The 18,623-nt window shown below is 39.0% G+C and overlaps 4 protein-coding genes across 4 annotated transcripts; all 4 read left to right on the top strand.

Moving 5' to 3' along the window:
* The first annotated feature begins 61 nt into the window (after positions 1-61).
* Positions 62-2,909, top strand: LOC103935619 (probable uridine nucleosidase 2). Its single transcript, XM_009345407.3, has 9 exons — positions 62-283; positions 411-526; positions 620-679; positions 1,106-1,291; positions 1,375-1,479; positions 1,570-1,666; positions 2,040-2,147; positions 2,237-2,372; positions 2,493-2,909. Exons 1-9 carry the CDS (start codon positions 223-225, stop codon positions 2,599-2,601), a joined length of 978 nt encoding a protein of 325 aa, XP_009343682.1. The 5' UTR covers positions 62-222; the 3' UTR covers positions 2,602-2,909.
* A 1,013-nt stretch (positions 2,910-3,922) lies between these two features.
* On the top strand, positions 3,923-9,784 carry LOC103935618 (inositol 1,3,4-trisphosphate 5/6-kinase 4). The gene is made up of 14 exons (XM_009345405.3): positions 3,923-4,413; positions 5,400-5,526; positions 5,639-5,777; positions 6,007-6,042; positions 6,182-6,386; positions 6,479-6,579; positions 6,706-6,774; positions 7,141-7,343; positions 7,837-7,990; positions 8,243-8,356; positions 8,619-8,681; positions 8,881-9,026; positions 9,130-9,277; positions 9,367-9,784. The coding sequence occupies exons 3-14, from the start codon at positions 5,643-5,645 to the stop codon at positions 9,505-9,507; spliced, it is 1,515 nt and encodes a 504-aa protein (XP_009343680.1). The 5' UTR covers positions 3,923-4,413; positions 5,400-5,526; positions 5,639-5,642; the 3' UTR covers positions 9,508-9,784.
* A 975-nt stretch (positions 9,785-10,759) lies between these two features.
* LOC103935617 (la-related protein 6B) lies at positions 10,760-14,175 on the top strand. The gene is given in 12 exon segments (XM_009345403.3): positions 10,760-10,997; positions 11,000-11,284; positions 11,482-11,563; positions 11,690-11,784; positions 11,899-11,970; positions 12,246-12,325; positions 12,452-12,551; positions 12,720-12,767; positions 12,876-12,944; positions 13,031-13,204; positions 13,594-13,696; positions 13,699-14,175. Coding segments are annotated over 12 exon segments (1,464 nt in total). The 5' UTR covers positions 10,760-10,799; the 3' UTR covers positions 13,857-14,175.
* A 577-nt stretch (positions 14,176-14,752) lies between these two features.
* On the top strand, positions 14,753-18,522 carry LOC103935612 (outer envelope pore protein 37, chloroplastic). The gene is made up of 6 exons (XM_009345388.3): positions 14,753-15,409; positions 15,621-15,710; positions 16,950-17,120; positions 17,306-17,400; positions 17,847-17,967; positions 18,290-18,522. Exons 1-6 carry the CDS (start codon positions 14,768-14,770, stop codon positions 18,365-18,367), a joined length of 1,197 nt encoding a protein of 398 aa, XP_009343663.2. The 5' UTR covers positions 14,753-14,767; the 3' UTR covers positions 18,368-18,522.
* Positions 18,523-18,623: the final 101 nt, after the last annotated feature.

An 18,623-nucleotide genomic window follows, 5' to 3' on the forward strand; every position in this document is an offset into this window, starting at 1 on the left:
CAATATAACGTGTAAAATAAAATACGGCGGTGCGACCAGCTTTCAGGCCTCTGCAGAGCGGAGAGCACGAACTTGGAAAGAAAGAATTAACGTGCAATTCGAATTGAATCATCCCAACTCCCCACCTTTTTAATTGGTTCTCGTACAATCAATCCAATCCAATCCAGAAAGTGGTTTCCTTTGACTGTTGGATTGATCCAGACTTTCAGTTTCAGCATCAGCATGGCAGAGGGGGCAGCGAGGGAAGCCAAGAAGATCATCATTGACACCGACCCTGGTATCGGTGAGTTGGGATGCCATCAATTTCTTTTCTTTTCTGTATGTTTGATTAATCTGTGTTTTATGGGGGAGGGGATCAGAAAGTCAACGAGGATTCTGAATTTGTGTTTTTATGCCGTCTGTGCATGCAGATGATGCCATGGCCATATTTGTGGCGTTACAATCCCCGGAAGTGCAAGTGATTGGAATTACTACTATTTATGGAAATGTTTATACCACTCTCGCCACGAGAAATGCCTTGCATTTGGTAATCTTACAACATCTGCTTTTTCTTTCCATTTCGCTTTGCATTAGGCATTTTGTCGGCTGTCTTGGTTGCTTACTTGTACTTCGGGTTTAGTTGGAGGTTGCAGGGAGAACCGATATTCCGGTGGCTGAAGGATCTCACGTCACAATAACTGTATGTTCTCAACCCGTAGTTCAACTTCTTCTTGTCTTCTCCCTGTTGTTTTCTGCCTTGAGCTGTTTTTTCGGTTTTGTAGTGTCTTCACTTCTCATCGCATTTGTTTACTGCACGCCTGTGCGACACAAGTTTAAACCAGTAGACTATAGTGATCATACTTTTGTTAACTCTTAAGAAATTTCTTCTCTATTTCCTTCGGTATCTGTTTTTCACCTTATTTCTTACATCAAAATAACTTAGCAACAAAACCTTAATTAGCAAACCTACATGATAGCAGCTAAAGTAGTTTCGTAGGAACCTCTTGTTGCCCGACTATATCTTATGCTCATGTAGTTTTGATGGCCATGTTCTTGCATATATTGACAGGCTACTGTATGTTAAGATTCATAACTCATCAATTATTTCTTCTTTTTCCACGAAAAGAAAGGTACAAAACTTCGTATTGCTGATTTTGTTCATGGTGTGGATGGACTTGGCAACCAAAATTTTCCCCCACCAAAAGGAAAGCCAATTGAACAGTCGGCAGCAGCTTTTCTGGTTGAACAAGCAAGCCTTTACCCTGGAAAGGTCACTGTGGTAGCATTGGGCCCTCTTACAAATATTGCTCTGGTCAGATTCTTGATACGTTGCATGGCTTTCGATTTTCAAAATTATTCTTAATCGTTTGTAATACAGTGTATCCCTTAATGTAGGCTACTCAACTAGACCCTGCATTTGCAAAGAACATTGGCCAGATTATTCTTCTTGGTGGTGCTTTTGCAGTCAATGGGAATGTAAATCCAGCAGCAGAGGCCAATGTAAGTTGCTTAAACTATTTGTATCTAAGATTCGAATTTTTAAAGACTTCAACTTGAGTTTCTGCAACCCGCTTTACATTCGGAAACCAGATATTTGGGGATCCAGATGCTGCAGATATGGTATTTACATGTGGAGCAGATATTTTGGCTATGGGGATTAATGTGACCCATCAAGTTGTCTTGACAGGTACTATGTTGCGAAATTTCTAGTCCTTCTAACAAGTATACTTCAGATTTGTGATTTCTAGCGCAGCCTTTGAGAACACTTTGTCGCAGAGCCTTTAAACCTCACCAGGAGTTCAATCAATTAGCCTGCATCCACTTCCTTGTATAGTTCTTCTGGAAATCCTAAAATACACCTCCTGGAATCCATGCCGGAAATTTGCTGTTTTGTGCCAAATTGATCATTTCTCTGGATAAAGTTCTGGTATCTGTGAAAGCAGTGTCTTGGAAATGGCCGCTTGATAATTAAAATTCCTGTAGGAAAACTTCATGCATGATTGTGTTATTACATAAATCATCGTAATCCAGTTATTTTACTTTCATTATGCTACATGAAGACGCTGACAGAGAAACGCTGGCAATGTCAAATGGAAAGTTTGCTCAATACTTGTGCAAAATTTTAGATGTGTACTTCTCCTACCATCATGATGCATATAGCACAAAAGGTTAGTTCACTAAAGTGTCGGTGAAACCCAAATGGATTGGATTTTCCTTAATCATGGACATACTGATGGTTGATTTAATCATGGTGTAGGAGTTTATCTTCATGATCCTGCAGTACTTGTTGCAGCCGTTAATCCTTCACTTTTCACTTACATGGAGGGTGTTGTTAGAGTCCAGACAAATGGCATCACAAGAGGACTCACAATTTTGTACAACAAACAGAAAAGGTAGAGCCCTTATACTTCGTGTTCCAGATAAAGTTTTAGCCTAGTAGAGGTATACCATGGTTTTATATGCATCTAAATCCTGTTGATATATTTCTACTTAACTATGGTCGATACGTACAGGTTTGGTGAGGTGACGGAGTGGTGTGATAAACCCACGGTGAAAGTAGCGGTGACGGTTGATGCCCCTACAGTTGTGAAATTGGTTATGGAACGGCTCATTGAGTCTTGAAGTGCTCGTTCATTCAGGAAGGGAAAATTAGCTCCAGACTCCCGCTGGTTCGTGTTCGTCACTGCTTTTAGGTTGTGTTGTGCTTGCTTGGTGTTTAAGGCATCCTGTTTGTATACACCTGCAGCACAATCATGTATAATTAATCATCTGCTTCGTACAACTGTGAGCATAAAATGGTTTCTAGTCTGTTTCTTTGTGTTGGTGGCAATAATTTTTCGTGATGATGTGGTAACAAGTAATTAATCATGGAAGCTGGTATGAGTTATGAGAATGAATATGTGATATACAACTCCCGTCGTTATCCCATATATACCTTTGTTTTGCAACTATGTCACCACGTAGGGTATGGTGATGTGGTAACAATTAATCATTTCATTCGTTTGGCTGTTAATAAATGCAAATGATAATTCGTACTTATAAATCTATTCCTTACAAGTAAGCACGCTTAAACTATATATCAACCTAAATATTCATGCTCTTTAAAAAATAAAAAATCAGCTAGTGGATTCCTCACAGCAGTCTATAAAAAAAAAATCAACTAGTGGATTCCTCACGGCAGTCTATCTTTTCGATGGCTGGAAAGACTCACAGAGGCATTTCAGCCTCTCCTTATCACCTTCGTATGATTCACAAGTGCCAATAATTGAACCTAGAATGTGTCGTGTGAAATACAATTTTGAAATTCGTTCCATACTACTGGACCAAGTGATCACACCACCACCTTTCTTTTACAGAGATGGTGAACGGCCATAAGGAAATGCGCAATCCGGCAATGTGCAGTGGGCATAAGGAAATTGGCAATCTACAGTACGTTTTGTTTTGGTCCTTACACGTCATTTTACAAGAGGGTAAAACTGACATTAAAATTTATACTAAAAATGTGGGTGGGGCAATAAGACAATGAGATGGATTTATCAGCTACATTTATAATAATTTATTAAATCATAATATATTCTTTTTCTATTTTGGTTGTCACGAAACTACCCTTAAAAATCATCTTTGAAAAATATTAGCAAAATCAGAAATATTTAAGATATCTAATTAGGTTAAAAAAATTAATGAATACTTTTTTATATAAGAAACAAATTTTATCTTGATAATTAAATAAGCAAATGGTTTCAGATTGAATTGAATTTTTGTAAGAATGATTTATGAATCGAGACATACAAAATAAACAGTTCGGATTGTTGAAGTTCGACATGAAACAAGTCTCATACCTAATTCCCATTTTCTTAAAAAAAAAAAAAAAAAAAAGAAGTCCCTTAGCCCGGAGGCTGTTGAGTATGACATGTGATGCATATATAAGTAAGATGCCATTTCGCGTGCATCTCAGCCAAAGGCAATACTTTATACTGCCGCATTTAACTGCCAAATGGACCTAGAGAGCCAAAATTATCACTTTTGAGATACAACCCTCACTGATCAATGCTGATTAGTTAGAAAAAAGTTGAGCTGCTAAACAATGATTCAAGGAGAAAAAAAATCAAACAGATTGCTGCTCTTAACCCCTCTGTATCGTCTGGAAACTTCTGCCCTTTAACTTTGGTAAGGTTCCCCAAGCGGCTTCTGCTTTCCTCCATTTGAATCCCTTTTAGTAGTAAGAAACTTGTGCCCTTTCACTTTGGTGAACTTGTGCGGCTTCTCCTCACCAAGCAGCCACTTTGCTCCAGATCTTTCAAATTGAAATTCCTCTCCTTCAACCTTTGCTTGTTGAATTTCACATCAACAGCATCTCCCTATACCCTAAGAGTTTTTTTCGGATTCAAGCTTTCCAACGGTACTTGGACGATTCCTCCGACGCCCGCCATCAAGGTTAGTCTGAAATGATTCCTACATTATTGACCTATTGCATGTCAAAATCTGCTTCAAATTTGTGATTTAATATAATTGGGCTTTAGAAAATTTTTCTTGATTTTGTCGAATCCAATTTAACGATTAGAAATTTCGCCTGGGGACTGCAATTTCATCTGCTCCAAACAAATAGATTTTTTTTTAATCTGAATTTAGAAAATTATATTCAAATTTGTTTTACATCTGATTCAGTTGGATTTAGGGGTTGTGTTTTAGTGTTTCCTGCCCTGAGTTGTATATTAAAAAAAGAGTGATTTTTTTGTATCCTAAAGAGTTCATCATGATCAGAGACACGGTCTGATATTATCAAGTAAGATGCCGAGTCCTCTTGCTTTCATATAATTACATTTGGAGCTGTTTTTCTGGGTTTTTGTTGATTTGTTTGCTTATCTGGTATATACAAGAAGAGTGACACCGCCACGAACTTTATCAATTTATACATGAAAAACGTCACACTTGGGCCAATTTAACCATTTATTTTGAGCACATCACATCAGCAAATAATAAACATATAACAGCGTGGTTTTTTCAAGTCAAATTTTTTGGGCATATTGTCGTTCGTGTAAGTGTTGATTTGAAAAATGTGAGTGATTTTGGCATTTTATGACAAAGAAGAAGAAGAATAGTATGTATGCTATAACATTATGGGTGTGAGAACTGAGACATGTGAATTGTATGGAGGTAAGCAACAATTATGCGAGACATGTGAATTGTACGGAGGTAAGCAACAGTTATGTGGCTGTTTCTTTTTTGCTAAAAAGATTGTGTGACTTTTTGATATATTGTTCATTACGAAACAAGGAAGAATAGGAAGAAAGTGTAATATATGATCTCTAACTATTCGACTTTGTTCCAAGCAATATTGTTTGGTGAAATAGTTGTGTTAAAGATATTGGAGAAAATTAAAAATGTTTAAAATTTATTTTGAGGAGGTTCTCATTCTCCAGGTGAAATCCAGATACCAATTTGTCAAGATCAGTGGTGACACAAAGTGGCATATGAAGCAGGGCTCTTGTACCCTCAAAAAACAAAGAAGTCGCTTGTCTCAAATCTCCAGACGCAGGTCGATTCCTGGTGAGAAGGATGTCATCAATGGTCGAATCTCCCCTTCTTCTTATCGCCTTCATCTATGGGTGATGGTTGTTTCTTCCTTCCGTCACTAATTTACTATTAGAGTCTTGGACAGAGAGATGGCAGGCGTTGGCGGTGGCGGTGTAGGAGGAGTGATATTGGACGAGTGTGTACTTTTTGGTGGTACCAATGTCAACTTGCAATCAGACGCCCACTTTCTACTTCATAAGCTTCGCCATTCCAACATTCCTACGGTCGGTACTCCTCCTCCTACTAGTCTACTACTACTTTCCCTTTCACTCTTTTGGTTTCAATTTTGTCCATCTGCTTAATTTTTCATTTCCATTTATTCTTCTGCCCAATGTAATTCAGCATGTCATGTTCTTTGGTTTGTCCTTATCTTACAATTTTCCCTACCAAAATAACGAAATTATTGTTAATTAATCTTTTCTATTCTCTTTTTTGGCTTATCTTTGAATGCAGGGAATTTCTTATGGAGCAGGTCTTGAAGCTCATAAGGTAAAGCTTCTCATTTTCCTGCACAGCCTTTTTTGTTACTTACACTTACACTTTCTTCTTCGATCTTAATTAAACAAGGATTATCACACTATCTGTCTGAGCTCTGACAATCTTCAATCTTGTATCTTGTCCTATATAGGTTAATATTCTCAAAGAAATGGCGGCACAGTATTCCATCCATTGCTTCCTCTTAGATGAATCCGCATCCTCTACAGACGATGCTATACGTGAGGTTATGCTAGCTTGGCCTAATACCCGAGGCTGTATTTTGTATATGGTATCCAACAACAAGGAATACATGTTTCCTAAACTAAGCAAATGCAGTTGGCTTATCACGCTTCTCAGTGAGTATCGCACTTTCATGTTTTCCCCAACCATGCTTTGCAAGTCAATGACATCCTGTTGTTGGCTCAACTGCAAATTATTTTGGTTTCAGATGTTGAAGGCAGCCCCGCGTCCACATGTGAGAGTTCAAGCATGGTGTATATCAACAAACTACGCGAGTTGCCTTTGACTATTTGCCAAATAAATAGAAAGGTTTTTAAGAGGAACTGCTGTCCATATACTACTATTCCTACTGCCTTTGGCTATTTGTTTTTATGTATACAACTTTTATTCTGTATTTCTTGTAACGTTGAATCTTATGCTTCACATGGAAAACAGGCATTTGGAAACAGCATTGTGACAGTTGGTTATATTATGAAGCCGTCTCGTGAAGGGGATTTCGCTAAGGTGAGCTTTCTATAAAATTGAAGGCAATCAGTGCTAGGAGAGAAGAAAATATTGAAAGGACAAAAGGAAGAAAACATTGATACTTGGTATCGTGCAAATATGATTGTGCTTTCTGAAAGGCTTTGAGTCACTATTCACTTCAGTTTGACTGTTCGCTTGACTTTTTGCACTTGTAAAATTACCCTGATAGATTGAATGGCTGTAATTATTTAACTGGAAATTCTAGTAATTTTGAGTTGAGGAAATTTATCAGGTTGATCTGATTTTCTGGGGTTGGCATTCTAAGTGATTGTGTATATTTATGAATAAATCAGACGTATACAAGATTGTATTTGAAGCTTACAAGTCATCTTGATTTTTTTTCAGAGGGGTGCATTCCCTATGTATCCTACTCAAGATGGGTTGATGTTTGTTCCCCTCACATTTGATCTCCCTCTAGCACCTCAATTACAAGAAGTTGATGTAGTTCTCCATAAAGCAACCGATGAAATTATATCCATTAATTTGGATGGATCTTTACCATCTTCTACCAGCATAACATACAGCAGGGGAATGCAGGAATTGCAAAGGTAACTTGTTAAGTTTACCAGTCTGATTTTTTCCTCCATAGAGAGTAGTTGGCTCACTACCAGAAGAAATAAGTATCTTAACGGTATCTGGCATCCGTATTTCCATAGAAGAGCTAATGTGAAGCGCGTTAAGACATTGACATGTAGTACTTTTCTCCTATTCCATTGTACGAGTGGCATTTGAGATGAATTTCCACGTTGTGGTGTTTATACTTGTGCCTACTTTTGTGATATGGTATACATCAGTAAATGTAAATGCATAAGTTTGTAGTTTATACTCTTCCGTAAATGTATCCCTCCCTCTAATGTTAGTTTTAGACTTTCTTCTTCACATTCATACAGTCCTGATTTCTTGTACTTTGTAATCAATTAATCATTTTGATACCACTCATCAAAGCAAGTGTGTCCCGGAATTGGAGTATGCAAAAGAGCACTATATAATGTAGTAATGTCCATTTGGGTTGTTTTTAATATCCTTTGGTTTCTTACACAGATATATGGAACATCACCTAGACCTCTGTGTGATTGACCCACTTAGCTCTATCTATCCTGTAGTAGATCGATTGAAAATTCAACAGATTCTACTTGGGTTGGAGGATCTCAAAACTGCCAGTTGCTGCGCAATTAGGGGGCCTAATTTTCTTAAGGTGTGCGTGTGTGCATGTGCATTTTCTGCTTTCGCAATGTTTTCACAAGTTAAAAGAAATCTCTTGATATTTAAGTTGCAGATACTTTCTCGGTAAACATTTTAGCAATTTTCGGCATAAATAGTCATGCATTTATCCTGTAAGCGTAGTCTACTAAGTCACTGGCTATCTTAAGGACATGATTGAGCTTTTTGTGTATATAACAGCAAGAATGGTTTATTTTAAATTTCATATTTATTTATACATGCGCAGGTAGATGATTTTAACCAGTCTGATTTGGTTCAAAGCCTATCTGAAGCTAAGTTAGCTCTTCCAAGTATAGTAAAACCTCAAGTTGCTTGTGGTGTGGCCGATGCTCACAGCATGGTAATGCTTTATTTATCAGTAAAAGAAAGGATTGTAGTCACATTGCTGCAAATACTATTTTCTCTTTCCCTCGTCATATTGGATTGCATTGAAAGGTCTTTAAATATTTGCTAAATGAATTGAATTGAGTTATTGCTGAGGCAGTAATATTGAAATGAGATTTGGGAAGCATACAGGTTTATCAAATTGCCATTTGTTCTTCATCCAAATTCACCATCTCTGTCGTATTGTTTAAACTAAAAATTCAACCCTTACATTACAGGCAATAGTTTTTAGAGTTCAAGATTTCAAGGATTTGACTGTTCCTCTTCCAGCAATTATACAGGTGAAAAAGATTTAATTTTCATTTGATGAATTTGGTATAGCTTCTACCCGATATGTTTGGTATAGGAGTCCATTTGTTCTAACCTAATGCAATGTTTTTGTATTAAAAAAATAAGTGCTAAAGTTCAGGTATGTTTTGTCACACGTGTTCATGCATGCTAGCTTACCGGGTTTTTCTTTGCAAATGATTGGAATTGCAGGAATATGTGGATCATTCATCAACGCTCTACAAATTTTACGTGTTGGGTGAGAAAGTTTATCATGCAGTTAAGAGCTCTACTCCAAATGCAGATGGTTTGAAGAAATTATCTGGAAGTAAGGAGCTCAAACCCTTAGTCTTTGACAGGTAGAACATTTGCTTCCCCTTCTACTCTCTACCTCTCCTTTTGGTCTTAGTTTGTTGATACATGTAATCAGTGACCCATGACGTGGTGATCTTTCCTTCGCAGCTTAAAATCCTTACCCACTGCCAAAGGGAACCTGAGTTCTGGAGATGGTAATAGCTCAAGGGCCACTATTGATCTTGAGTTGGTTACTAGTGCAGCTAATTGGCTTATGAGAAATCTTGAGCTGACCATCTTCGGCTTCGATGTTGTTGTGAGTAAAGCTGAAATCATATGTTGATGTGTGGTTGGGATGTTTTGTGTCCCACCTTTTGACCCTCTTTTCCTATCATGTGTGTGCAGATTGAGGAAGGCACCGGCGACCATGTCATTGTCGATGTGAATTACCTCCCATCATTCAAGGAAGTTCCCAACGAAGTTGCTATCCCTGCGTTTTGGGGTGCGATTAAGAAGAAGTTTGAATTAAGAGGAAGAAATAAGTAGCGGCTAGTGTATTGACTCTGCCTCACCATGCAAGTAGTTTGTTAATGAAGATGAAGTTTGGTCGTGACAACAGATTAACGGAAGCAAGAGTTGCTTGTACTAGCCTTGAAGGTCAAGATAACTTGTGTTTTTTTATTCCATGCATTGCTTTCTCTAAGAAGTCGAGGATTTTTTTTTTCCTCTCTACTTTCTTTGGTCGTTTTAAGATCATCTTCGGCTTTGATGTTGTTGTACTGAACCTTAGCTGGTTATACCAATATGAATTCTTTGAAGATTACTTATTTAGGAAGTCGGGAATCGTGATTCGTGATACAGGATGGAATAAACAATAGCGGTAAAATTTCAACGATGGGATTACGGGATCAATTTTGGCAGTTGAAAATAGGTTAGTTTTGTAAGAAATTGAACTGAATCCAACCGTTGAAGGACTTCAAATCCATATATTGGTTGGTTCAGTAAACAATAACCGACCCTCCTCCAACCAGATGGTGAAGTGCCCTTGCGTGACACCTCTTGGTCTTGGGTTCCAAGGTCGGTGTGATCCCTGCTGCTGTTGGCGTATTCATATGTGAATGTGGTTAACAAAACCAAGACAATGCGGTGCTGCTGTTGGCGTATTCATATGTGAATGTGGTTAACAAAACCAAGACAATGTGGTGCAGTAACAGTTCAATTCGGCGCAACAGCAGTAGACTGGGGGGGACTTTTCCTTTAAAAAAGAGTGAGATTTGCATGGAATAAATAGATAGTCATTGTAGTGTATCGAGTCGACAATATCGTGTTATATGAAAAGGAAAAAAAAAAACACTTGAACACATAGTACTATTAGGTAGGTACGCTGTTATTTTGGTGTGCCGTGCATCCGTACAAGTGAGGGTCCAGCCAAGTCACGCCGAGAGAAGAAAGCCCGAGTCCCAGTCCGCGTCCAAGTCTAATGAGGACAAATACACTGAGGAGGAGGAGGACTGTTCGTGTTCAAGCAGTAGTACACTCGCGTAGTTTTAGGGCAGGAAGTAGAAGAAGATGAGAAGTAGAAGAGGAGGGCCCCACACTCCCCAAAAAAATCTACGTGGACCAATCCAACTCCGAGATGAAGAATGAGAGTTCAAAGTATAATAAAGTTATAAATAGGCGAGGATCGGGAGCAGCCTGAGACCCGAGAAGTCCTCTCCGCTGTCGTCTCCGCCCCTCGCAGGGCTGCGCTTACTCATTTTCTCTCTCTAATCTCTGTCAGTTTTCCCACAGGACACCCAACCGAACTAAACAAGATTGCGACAACTAATCCAAATCAAATGGCACAGGGTGAATCCTCGTCGTCCGATCTATCAGATCCATCCCTATCCCGAAACGTTTCCTTCAGTCGCCTCAACGCCCAGGCCGCTGAGTTCGTCCCCAATCGCACCCCCACTGCGCCCGCATCCGCACCGGCAGCGCCTCCTGCGGCTGTGGGTCAAGTCCACGTTTACCCTCCGCCGCCGCCGCCGCCGCCTCCTCGGGCCCCTTCCATGTTCCGATCCAGGTCGTCCCTCCTCCTCCTCCTCCACCTCACGCGGTGCCGGGCCCAGTTCATCATCATCATCACTTGCCGGTCCAGTATCATCATCACCACCAGTATCATTATTCTGGATTTGGAGACCAGGAAGTGGTCGTGCAGCAGAAACAGAAGCATCAGCATCATCAGCAGCAGTTGGGCGAGCAATCTCAGGCGGATCATGCTTCCTCCTCCTCCAAGACTCACAAGCTTTCCGATGAAGCCACCTCCAAGATTTTGAATCAGGTTACTTGATAATTCCTAGTCTGTCTGTCTCCAGATCCTAATATTTGAATACCTCCAACACTAACAGTGTATACTTGTGATTGAGAGTTGTTCATAAACCCTCCCTTCATAGTTAGTAATTTCAAATTCCATTGATTGTTGTAAGTCCACAAGTTGGATTGGATATCGGTTTGGTTGCCTAACATTTCATTTTGCAGGTGGAGTATTATTTCAGCGATATAAACTTGGCTACTACTGATCATCTTATGAGGTTCATAAACAAAGATCCTGAAGGATATGGTAACCTCTTCTTCTTTTCCTTTACTCGACGATTTCATATGCTTTCAAATGCGTTTTAGGGTCGATTCAATATCCATTGTTTAAATTTTTATCGTTATTAACTGTTTAATATTCATCCTGATATAGTGCCGATCTCTGTTGTTGCATCTTTCAAGAAGATTAAGGCCCTCGTAAATAGTAATTCTCAGCTTGCAACCATATTGCGCAACTCTTCAAAGCTGGTGAGTTCACTCCATCCTTCTCTTGAAGAAGTACAAACATATTCCGCCTCACTTGTGTATCAGTTTCTTCGTTTGTCCTTCTGTTTTGATCTTTAACGATGTCATGTTTTGCAGGTAGTTCATGAAGATGGAAAGAAAGTTAGACGTCAGCATCCCCTGACTCAGTTAGATATGGACGAATTGCAAGTAGGTTTTACTTGTATTCAGTACCGTTTTCATGTTAGGATAAATGTTTTGGTTTGGCGCCTCGATTTATGCCAAGGATTTTGTGAGTCGGTCTTTTAAAAAATGGTATTTTAAGAATAAGAGGTTTTTTTTTTTTCCTTAATTTTTTTACTGTTATTATTCTCTATTAAGGGCTCGGTGTAAATCCTTGTTGAACTTGATAATTCTTGAGATTTCATGAAAATTAAACTCATGTTTCCTCTTTATCATCTGATTTGCATTCTGATCTTCTGTAGTCTCGCATAGTTGTCGCTGAAAATTTGCCTGAGGATCATTGCCACCAAAACCTCATGAAGGTTTTCTCTGCTGCAGGGAGGTATCAAGAACACATTTCGTTCTAGATTTTTATTTATTATTTTTTTAACTCAATTTCTTTATTTCCAAGTCGGATTTGTTTTATTGATCCTAGAAGTCTATATAACGTTGAGATGTTCTTTGACAGTGTGAAGACAATCCGGACCTGCCAGCCACAAGCCTCCAATAGTGGTGCTTCCTCGGCATCCCGATCTACAAAAGCAGATGGCATGCTTTTCAGTAACAAGGTATACATACAAACACATGCACACTTGATATGGTTTGTGCTGGTATTTGCAGTTCCCTGCACCTAGTAAATAGTATAAAAACTGAATAGTTAACAATAGTAATTATTGTTCCTATATAGTTAAAGGTGGACGGAAATATCTCATATATGGACTCTCTATTTTTTGTAGTTACATGCATTTGTGGAATATGAATCCCCTGAGATAGCGGAGAAAGCTGTAAGTGTTTACAATGATTAGACGTTAATATGATTTTTTGCCATGTTCACTATGTAAAATAAATGTTCATTTCTTTCTTTGGTTAAAATGTGTGTTTCTATTGTACAGGTTGCGGAGCTTAATGATGAGGCAAACTGGAGGAGTGGCCTTCGAGTCCGTTTAATGCTTAGGCGAGCGGTATATGCCCAAAACTATATGTGGTTCTTTGTTAGGTAGATCACTTTGGTTCCTGAAATTGTAGTTTCTGTTTGTTCCATTTGCAGACAAAACCTGCTCAAGTGCGGGGGAAGAAGGGGCAGGATGGGGAAGTGCAGTTAGAGGAAGAAGATGCTTCTACAGCTGAACAACAGGCAAATGAGAAACAATCAGTAGATTCTTCCCAACAGTCAAATGTCCATCCACACGAACACGAAGAGAGAACAAACTCATTGAAATATGTATGTATTTTGTTTTGAGCGTTGCATTCAATTGATAAACATTTACACGCTAATTGGATGAACTTTTCTCAAAGTGGTTAATGGTAGCATAAGTATGGTACTGGAACGTTGGTGTTACATTAGGGATGATAGTTACCCCCTTTCACTGATGTCAGCCAAAAAGCTTCTTGGGGAGCGGGAAAAAAATTTGAGTTAATACGCATTCTTCACTAAGCTTTTTGATCGTAGTTATTGATTTTAATGATATCAACTCAAGTATCGTAATCATTTCATCTAGCATGAATTCACCTTACTATAGAAGCCCCAACCATGGCGTATTCGCTTTGTTTGTATTTATCATTTTACGCTTGTATCAATATAATATTTTTTGCATAAATTTTCTTTGCCAGGGAGAGGAGCATGGCAATGACAAGGAGGTTGGGCAGAGAAAAGGGCGTAATAAAGGCCGTGTCAAGGGGCGTGGGCGAGGTCAATACCATCAGAACCATCATAATATAATCGTGGAAATCATGCGGGGCATCCTCCTAACAATTCAGTTGGGAGTACGGAGCAGGCAGTTGTAACCAAGCAGCCTCCCGGGCCGCGTATGCCTGACGGCACAAGGGGATTTGCAATGGGTCGGGGGAAGCCAGCTACTGTTAATATTGCCTAAGGACTGGGGGTATTTGATAGTGTTTTTTTCTTTGGTATTTCTGTGGCTGCAAAGTGCGTGTGGGGGTTGGTGGGAAGGGAAACACTGTCTTATGGTGTGGTGTTTGATGGCAAAGGTTTTTTTAAGGGCTGTCAATCCATATTGTAGTCTTTAAGGCTGAGTCAAAAATAAGTGGTAACATTTTCTGTTTGTGTTTGCAAATGTGATTGCGCCCCCTGTTTTTATTGATTCAGGAAACCATGAATACCAATACATGGATAAATCGTAAATGTAGTCGGGTCAAAGAAATTTGGTCATAACGAGTGATTGGTTAGGTTTAGCTTTTGTTCTTACATCCCAAAATCTTTGTTTTACACAAATTAATCAAATGTGTTATGTCGTGTGATTCAATAACGCGATATTTGAAACCACACTGTGTGAAACGGATGAAGATTCAAAATTTAGTGCAAGAAAATGGGTTGGCCTTCTGTTCTTCTTGTTAGTGGCACTAGTGGAGAGAAGTTTTTCTTCGTTTGTAAGCGAGAGTCGTGACTCCCAAGGAGGGTGCATTTTTGCTCATTGTACTCATCATTCTATTTAATATTTTTGTATGAGTTTAAATTTTGAGATTCATGTGTATCCACCATCTATGTTTCGAAATTTAAATTTATTTAACGGTGATAAATTGGCAGTGATCACTTACCATCACTTGAGGGTAGTGAGTAACAGCATTTCCTCTAAGGATGGCATATTCGATACTTAATTATGACTAATCATTGTATAACATACCGAAAAGGAAAATACAAAGAAAATGCCTGCCTTTCGTTTCTTTGGACCAAAAGAAAACACCTTTAAATTGAATCTCTTTCTTCGAACTCTGGCGGATATATGAAAGCGAAAATAATTAAGAAAGAAATAAAAACCAAGGGGGAATGAAAGTGAACGGGCATCTACATTTCCGCCTAAAAACAACCACACAACAAACACACTTGGTAAACACAGAAGCAGCGGAGGAGGACCGGAGGATACACTCTCGAGAGTCTCGTCCGTCGTCACGCACGCGCCCACTCTCTCTCGCTCTTTCTCTGTCTTTGAGATTCAGGGGAGCTTGGACTCAAAGGAGTGAATCAGTAATGGCAGACTCAATCACACCCATCCTTCCTAACAATCCTAACCCTAATTACCAGGGCCCAGCAACTGGAACTCTTCCTCCTGCTCCTCCACCTTCATTGTCACTAGATGGGTCACCGCCGCCGCCGCCTCCTCCAGCTGCAGCTTCGAGGAGTCCCGTCGTGTTCAGCTTCCCCAAGAGGCCTTCGATTCGACTCACTTCCGAGTTCGACAGCGACTCCTCCGTCTTCTTCCACAAGGTCTCTTGCAAGCTGCTGGACAGCCTTGCCAAGCTGAAGCTCTCCTTCAGCAACAACCACAAGGGTGAACTCTCTCCGCCGCAGTTGACATTCGTCTCCAAGAACCTCTCCGTTCACCACAACTTTGAAGATCAATCTACCCTCCTCAACGGCTCCGTCGATGTTGGCCGGAGATTGCATTTCCGTGCTACCCATCATCTCCAGGTTACCTCCCCAATCCCTTTCTTTCGAATGTAAATTTGTAATGTAATTGTTGAGACCATCCGGCATTCAATCTTAGGCAATTAGGCTTTAGCTTTTCATTAACTACGCCCCATCCAATCTTCGTGTGTCTGTTTATGTTTTCGCAAAGCTTATCGACATGAACAAGTTGACTCATTTTTCTCTCATGTCTAAATGTCATGATTGTTCTTAGGCACAAGAAGGAGAGGCAACCGTGGTCGCGAAGCTTGCTGACCCTGGCTATGCACTTGAGCTCTCTTCTCCTGTTCCTTATGTTGGTATGGTAAGTACAACACATGATATCGGCGGTATAATGATGTTATGACACCCTAGTTTTGAATTGTCATCCGTCGTTCCATTTAAGTATAACTCTAACAAGACCATTTCCTTGGAGTCCTACTGCTGCGCGGAGTCAGTAGTGTTTCAAACTTGTTTCTGTTTTTGCACATTGATCTGTTTTAAGATACACCGGCATTCGTGACTTGGATTGTTGAATTATGACACTATGGCATATTTCGAGAATTGTCATTTGGATTTATAATTTGGTGTTGGATTTCTGAGTTGGTGTTTTCTTCTTTGGTGTATACTTGATAACGTTCCTTGTTGCTCTCATTTTATTGAATGCTTTGTTTCTTTTCCCCAAAAAAAAAGTCCTTTTATGTCATCTTGCAGCATTACAATTTACCAAATAGAAAAATAGTCGTTTTTAAATAATTTATTAGGGCCTGTTTGGTATCCTATTTGAAATTTTTTATCATTTCTCAAAACATTTTTTAAGAACATTTCTTGAAAACAATTTTCTTTAAGACTCAAAAACTTGATTGGTTTGCGATTTAAAAATTTTAAATCTTATGACTTAAGACAAAGAGATCTAAAAAGAGGGGGTCGCAGGAGAGGGAGAAAGAGGAGAGAGGAGGAAAGAAAATTAGAGATGATTGGAGGAAAGAGAAAGAAGAGAGGATTGGACGAGATAGAGAGGAAGAGGAGTGAGAGAAAGAACTGAGAGAATGAAGAGAGCGGATTGTAGGAGAGACGAAAAAGGTAAAAAAAAAGGAGGAGAGAAGAAAGAAGAAAAGAGAGAGATAGATTTGGAGTGAGAGGGGAGGAGGGAGAGAAAAGAAAAAAATGAGTTTAAGTTTAAAAACTCTAAAAACTCACTTTTTATGTTTTTAGATAATAGATTATATTCTTGAGTTCAGTTTTTGAAATAGTCTTACCAAAAAAGTTTTTAAGGCCTAAAACTTGAAAATTGTTTTTGAGTTTAAAAAGTTGGATTCAAGTAGAGTACCAAACAGGCCCTTAGTTTCATGTTCTTCTCAAAAGGAAAAAAAAAAAAATTAGTGTCCTGTTACTTTTCCACTCCAGAGTGTCCCTTATTTTTCCCCTTGTTGATTTTTTACTGGGGAAAAAAGAATAAAAAGATATCGTGGCACCATATTATATGAAATGCTTCTCCTTACACGCCTAAACAAAATCATGGTAAGTTTTATTTATTAGCTTAATCACTACTCTGATGCTGCAGCCGAAAGCTACCCTAAAGTTCCCGTTGGGTGAAGTTTCTGTGGAGGAGAAAGAAGAAGAGGAGGTGAAGAGGATTTTATCGATTAATGGAATTGCTAAAAGCCAAATTTTGAATGGGTTGTGTACTGCTCAATATGCGGATGAAGATTTGAAGTTGCGATATTCATACAAGGTAAGCATTTCATTACTCTGGTTTTCTACATTTGGTGTTTTTCAATTGCACAAGAGGGAGAGCTGGGTCCCCATTAAGGAAAAATAAAAATATTCAACGTCTCCTAATAGCTGGATGAATGCACTTTTCATCATATTGGCGTTTCGTCTCTGTGAACTTTTCTGACAGCTTTGGACTTAGTACAGGATGAGGAGATGTCTTTTATCCCAACCCTTTCTCTGCCTTCCAATGCTTTGTCATTTGCTTTTAAGCGTCGGTTTAGTCCTTCAGACAAGTTGAGGTTAGAAATCTTACATTTTCTTTCCATTTAGGATAGTTTAAAAGTTTATATGATTTGTTTCTTTTTGTGTTTTGTTTGTTGATTCAGATGTATACTATGAATAAGTATTATGTTATCTGCTTAGTATCATCATTTATGAAATTGTATTGTCAATCTTGCCTTCAACATTTTTCCTTATAAGTCTCCAATAGTAAATTGGTACAGCTTGGATCTTTTTTTAAATGTGTCGCTCGAGCATTTGAAATAATGAAGTGAAAAATGGGTGATTTTCGCGTATAGCTAAGTTGCATTGAATATTACTTCAAAGTAATTTCACCATGCGAGTATCTTGTTATTTGTTTACGGTTGTTCATCAAGCAGTCATGTATTTGCACATTTTGTCTCCAGTCATCTATATCCAGACTGTTCGAAGAGTTTTATACTGATTTTGGTGATTTCATCTCCAGCTACTGGTACAATTTTGATTCCAACTACTGGAGCGCGGTATACAAGCACACATACGGCAAGGACTTGAAACTTAAAGCTGGTTACGACTCAGAGGTGCGCCTTGGCTGGGCATCTCTTTGGGTAAGTGCTTATTTCAGGACAACAAGAAAGGCCTTTTTTAGTTTTATTCTGTTGTTCCGCTTGAAAAGGGAGTTTGGAAGGAAACCCTTGGGCTATGCGTGGAAACTATTATTGACACATAATGCCATAATAAGTTGAATTGTAATGAAAAATTTATGTCAATGAAGATTTCTTTGAAGTGTTGATCGCATGCTAAAAATGATTCAACACTTAGATTTGCGAATTAAGTGCCTGACCGTTGAGTGCACACACCCCTTTTTACCTTTGTGGATAGCACCCCCCCATGAAGAAATGATAGGAAACATGATCCTGTTTGTTTCAGGTTGGAGATGAAGGTGGGAAAGCAAAGACGCCCGTTGAAGATGAAAGTTCAATTCATGCTCCAAGTGCCGCAAGATGACATTCGATCATCGGCTTTGATGTTCCGGGTAAAAAAGAGATGGGACATATAATAGTCACTCTGGTTGTGGGATGATATGGTGTAGTGCCCTTTTATGAACATTCAACTGCAACTCTGTTGTTTCGATATCGTATAAATATGATAGTGTTGTTTCATATTTACCAGTTGAAATAATACCTTGATAGTCAGCAGTTGACGGGCAGTCGAGACGGAAAGCTGAGAGGATCTTGGATAAGTACTTATTTGTTAAGCAATT

This window comes from the organism of the source record quoted next, unplaced genomic scaffold (genome assembly GCF_019419815.1).
Source record: "Pyrus x bretschneideri cultivar Hongxiangsu unplaced genomic scaffold, Pyrus_bretschneideri_v1 Contig1, whole genome shotgun sequence".
NCBI lineage: Eukaryota > Viridiplantae > Streptophyta > Magnoliopsida > Rosales > Rosaceae > Pyrus > Pyrus x bretschneideri.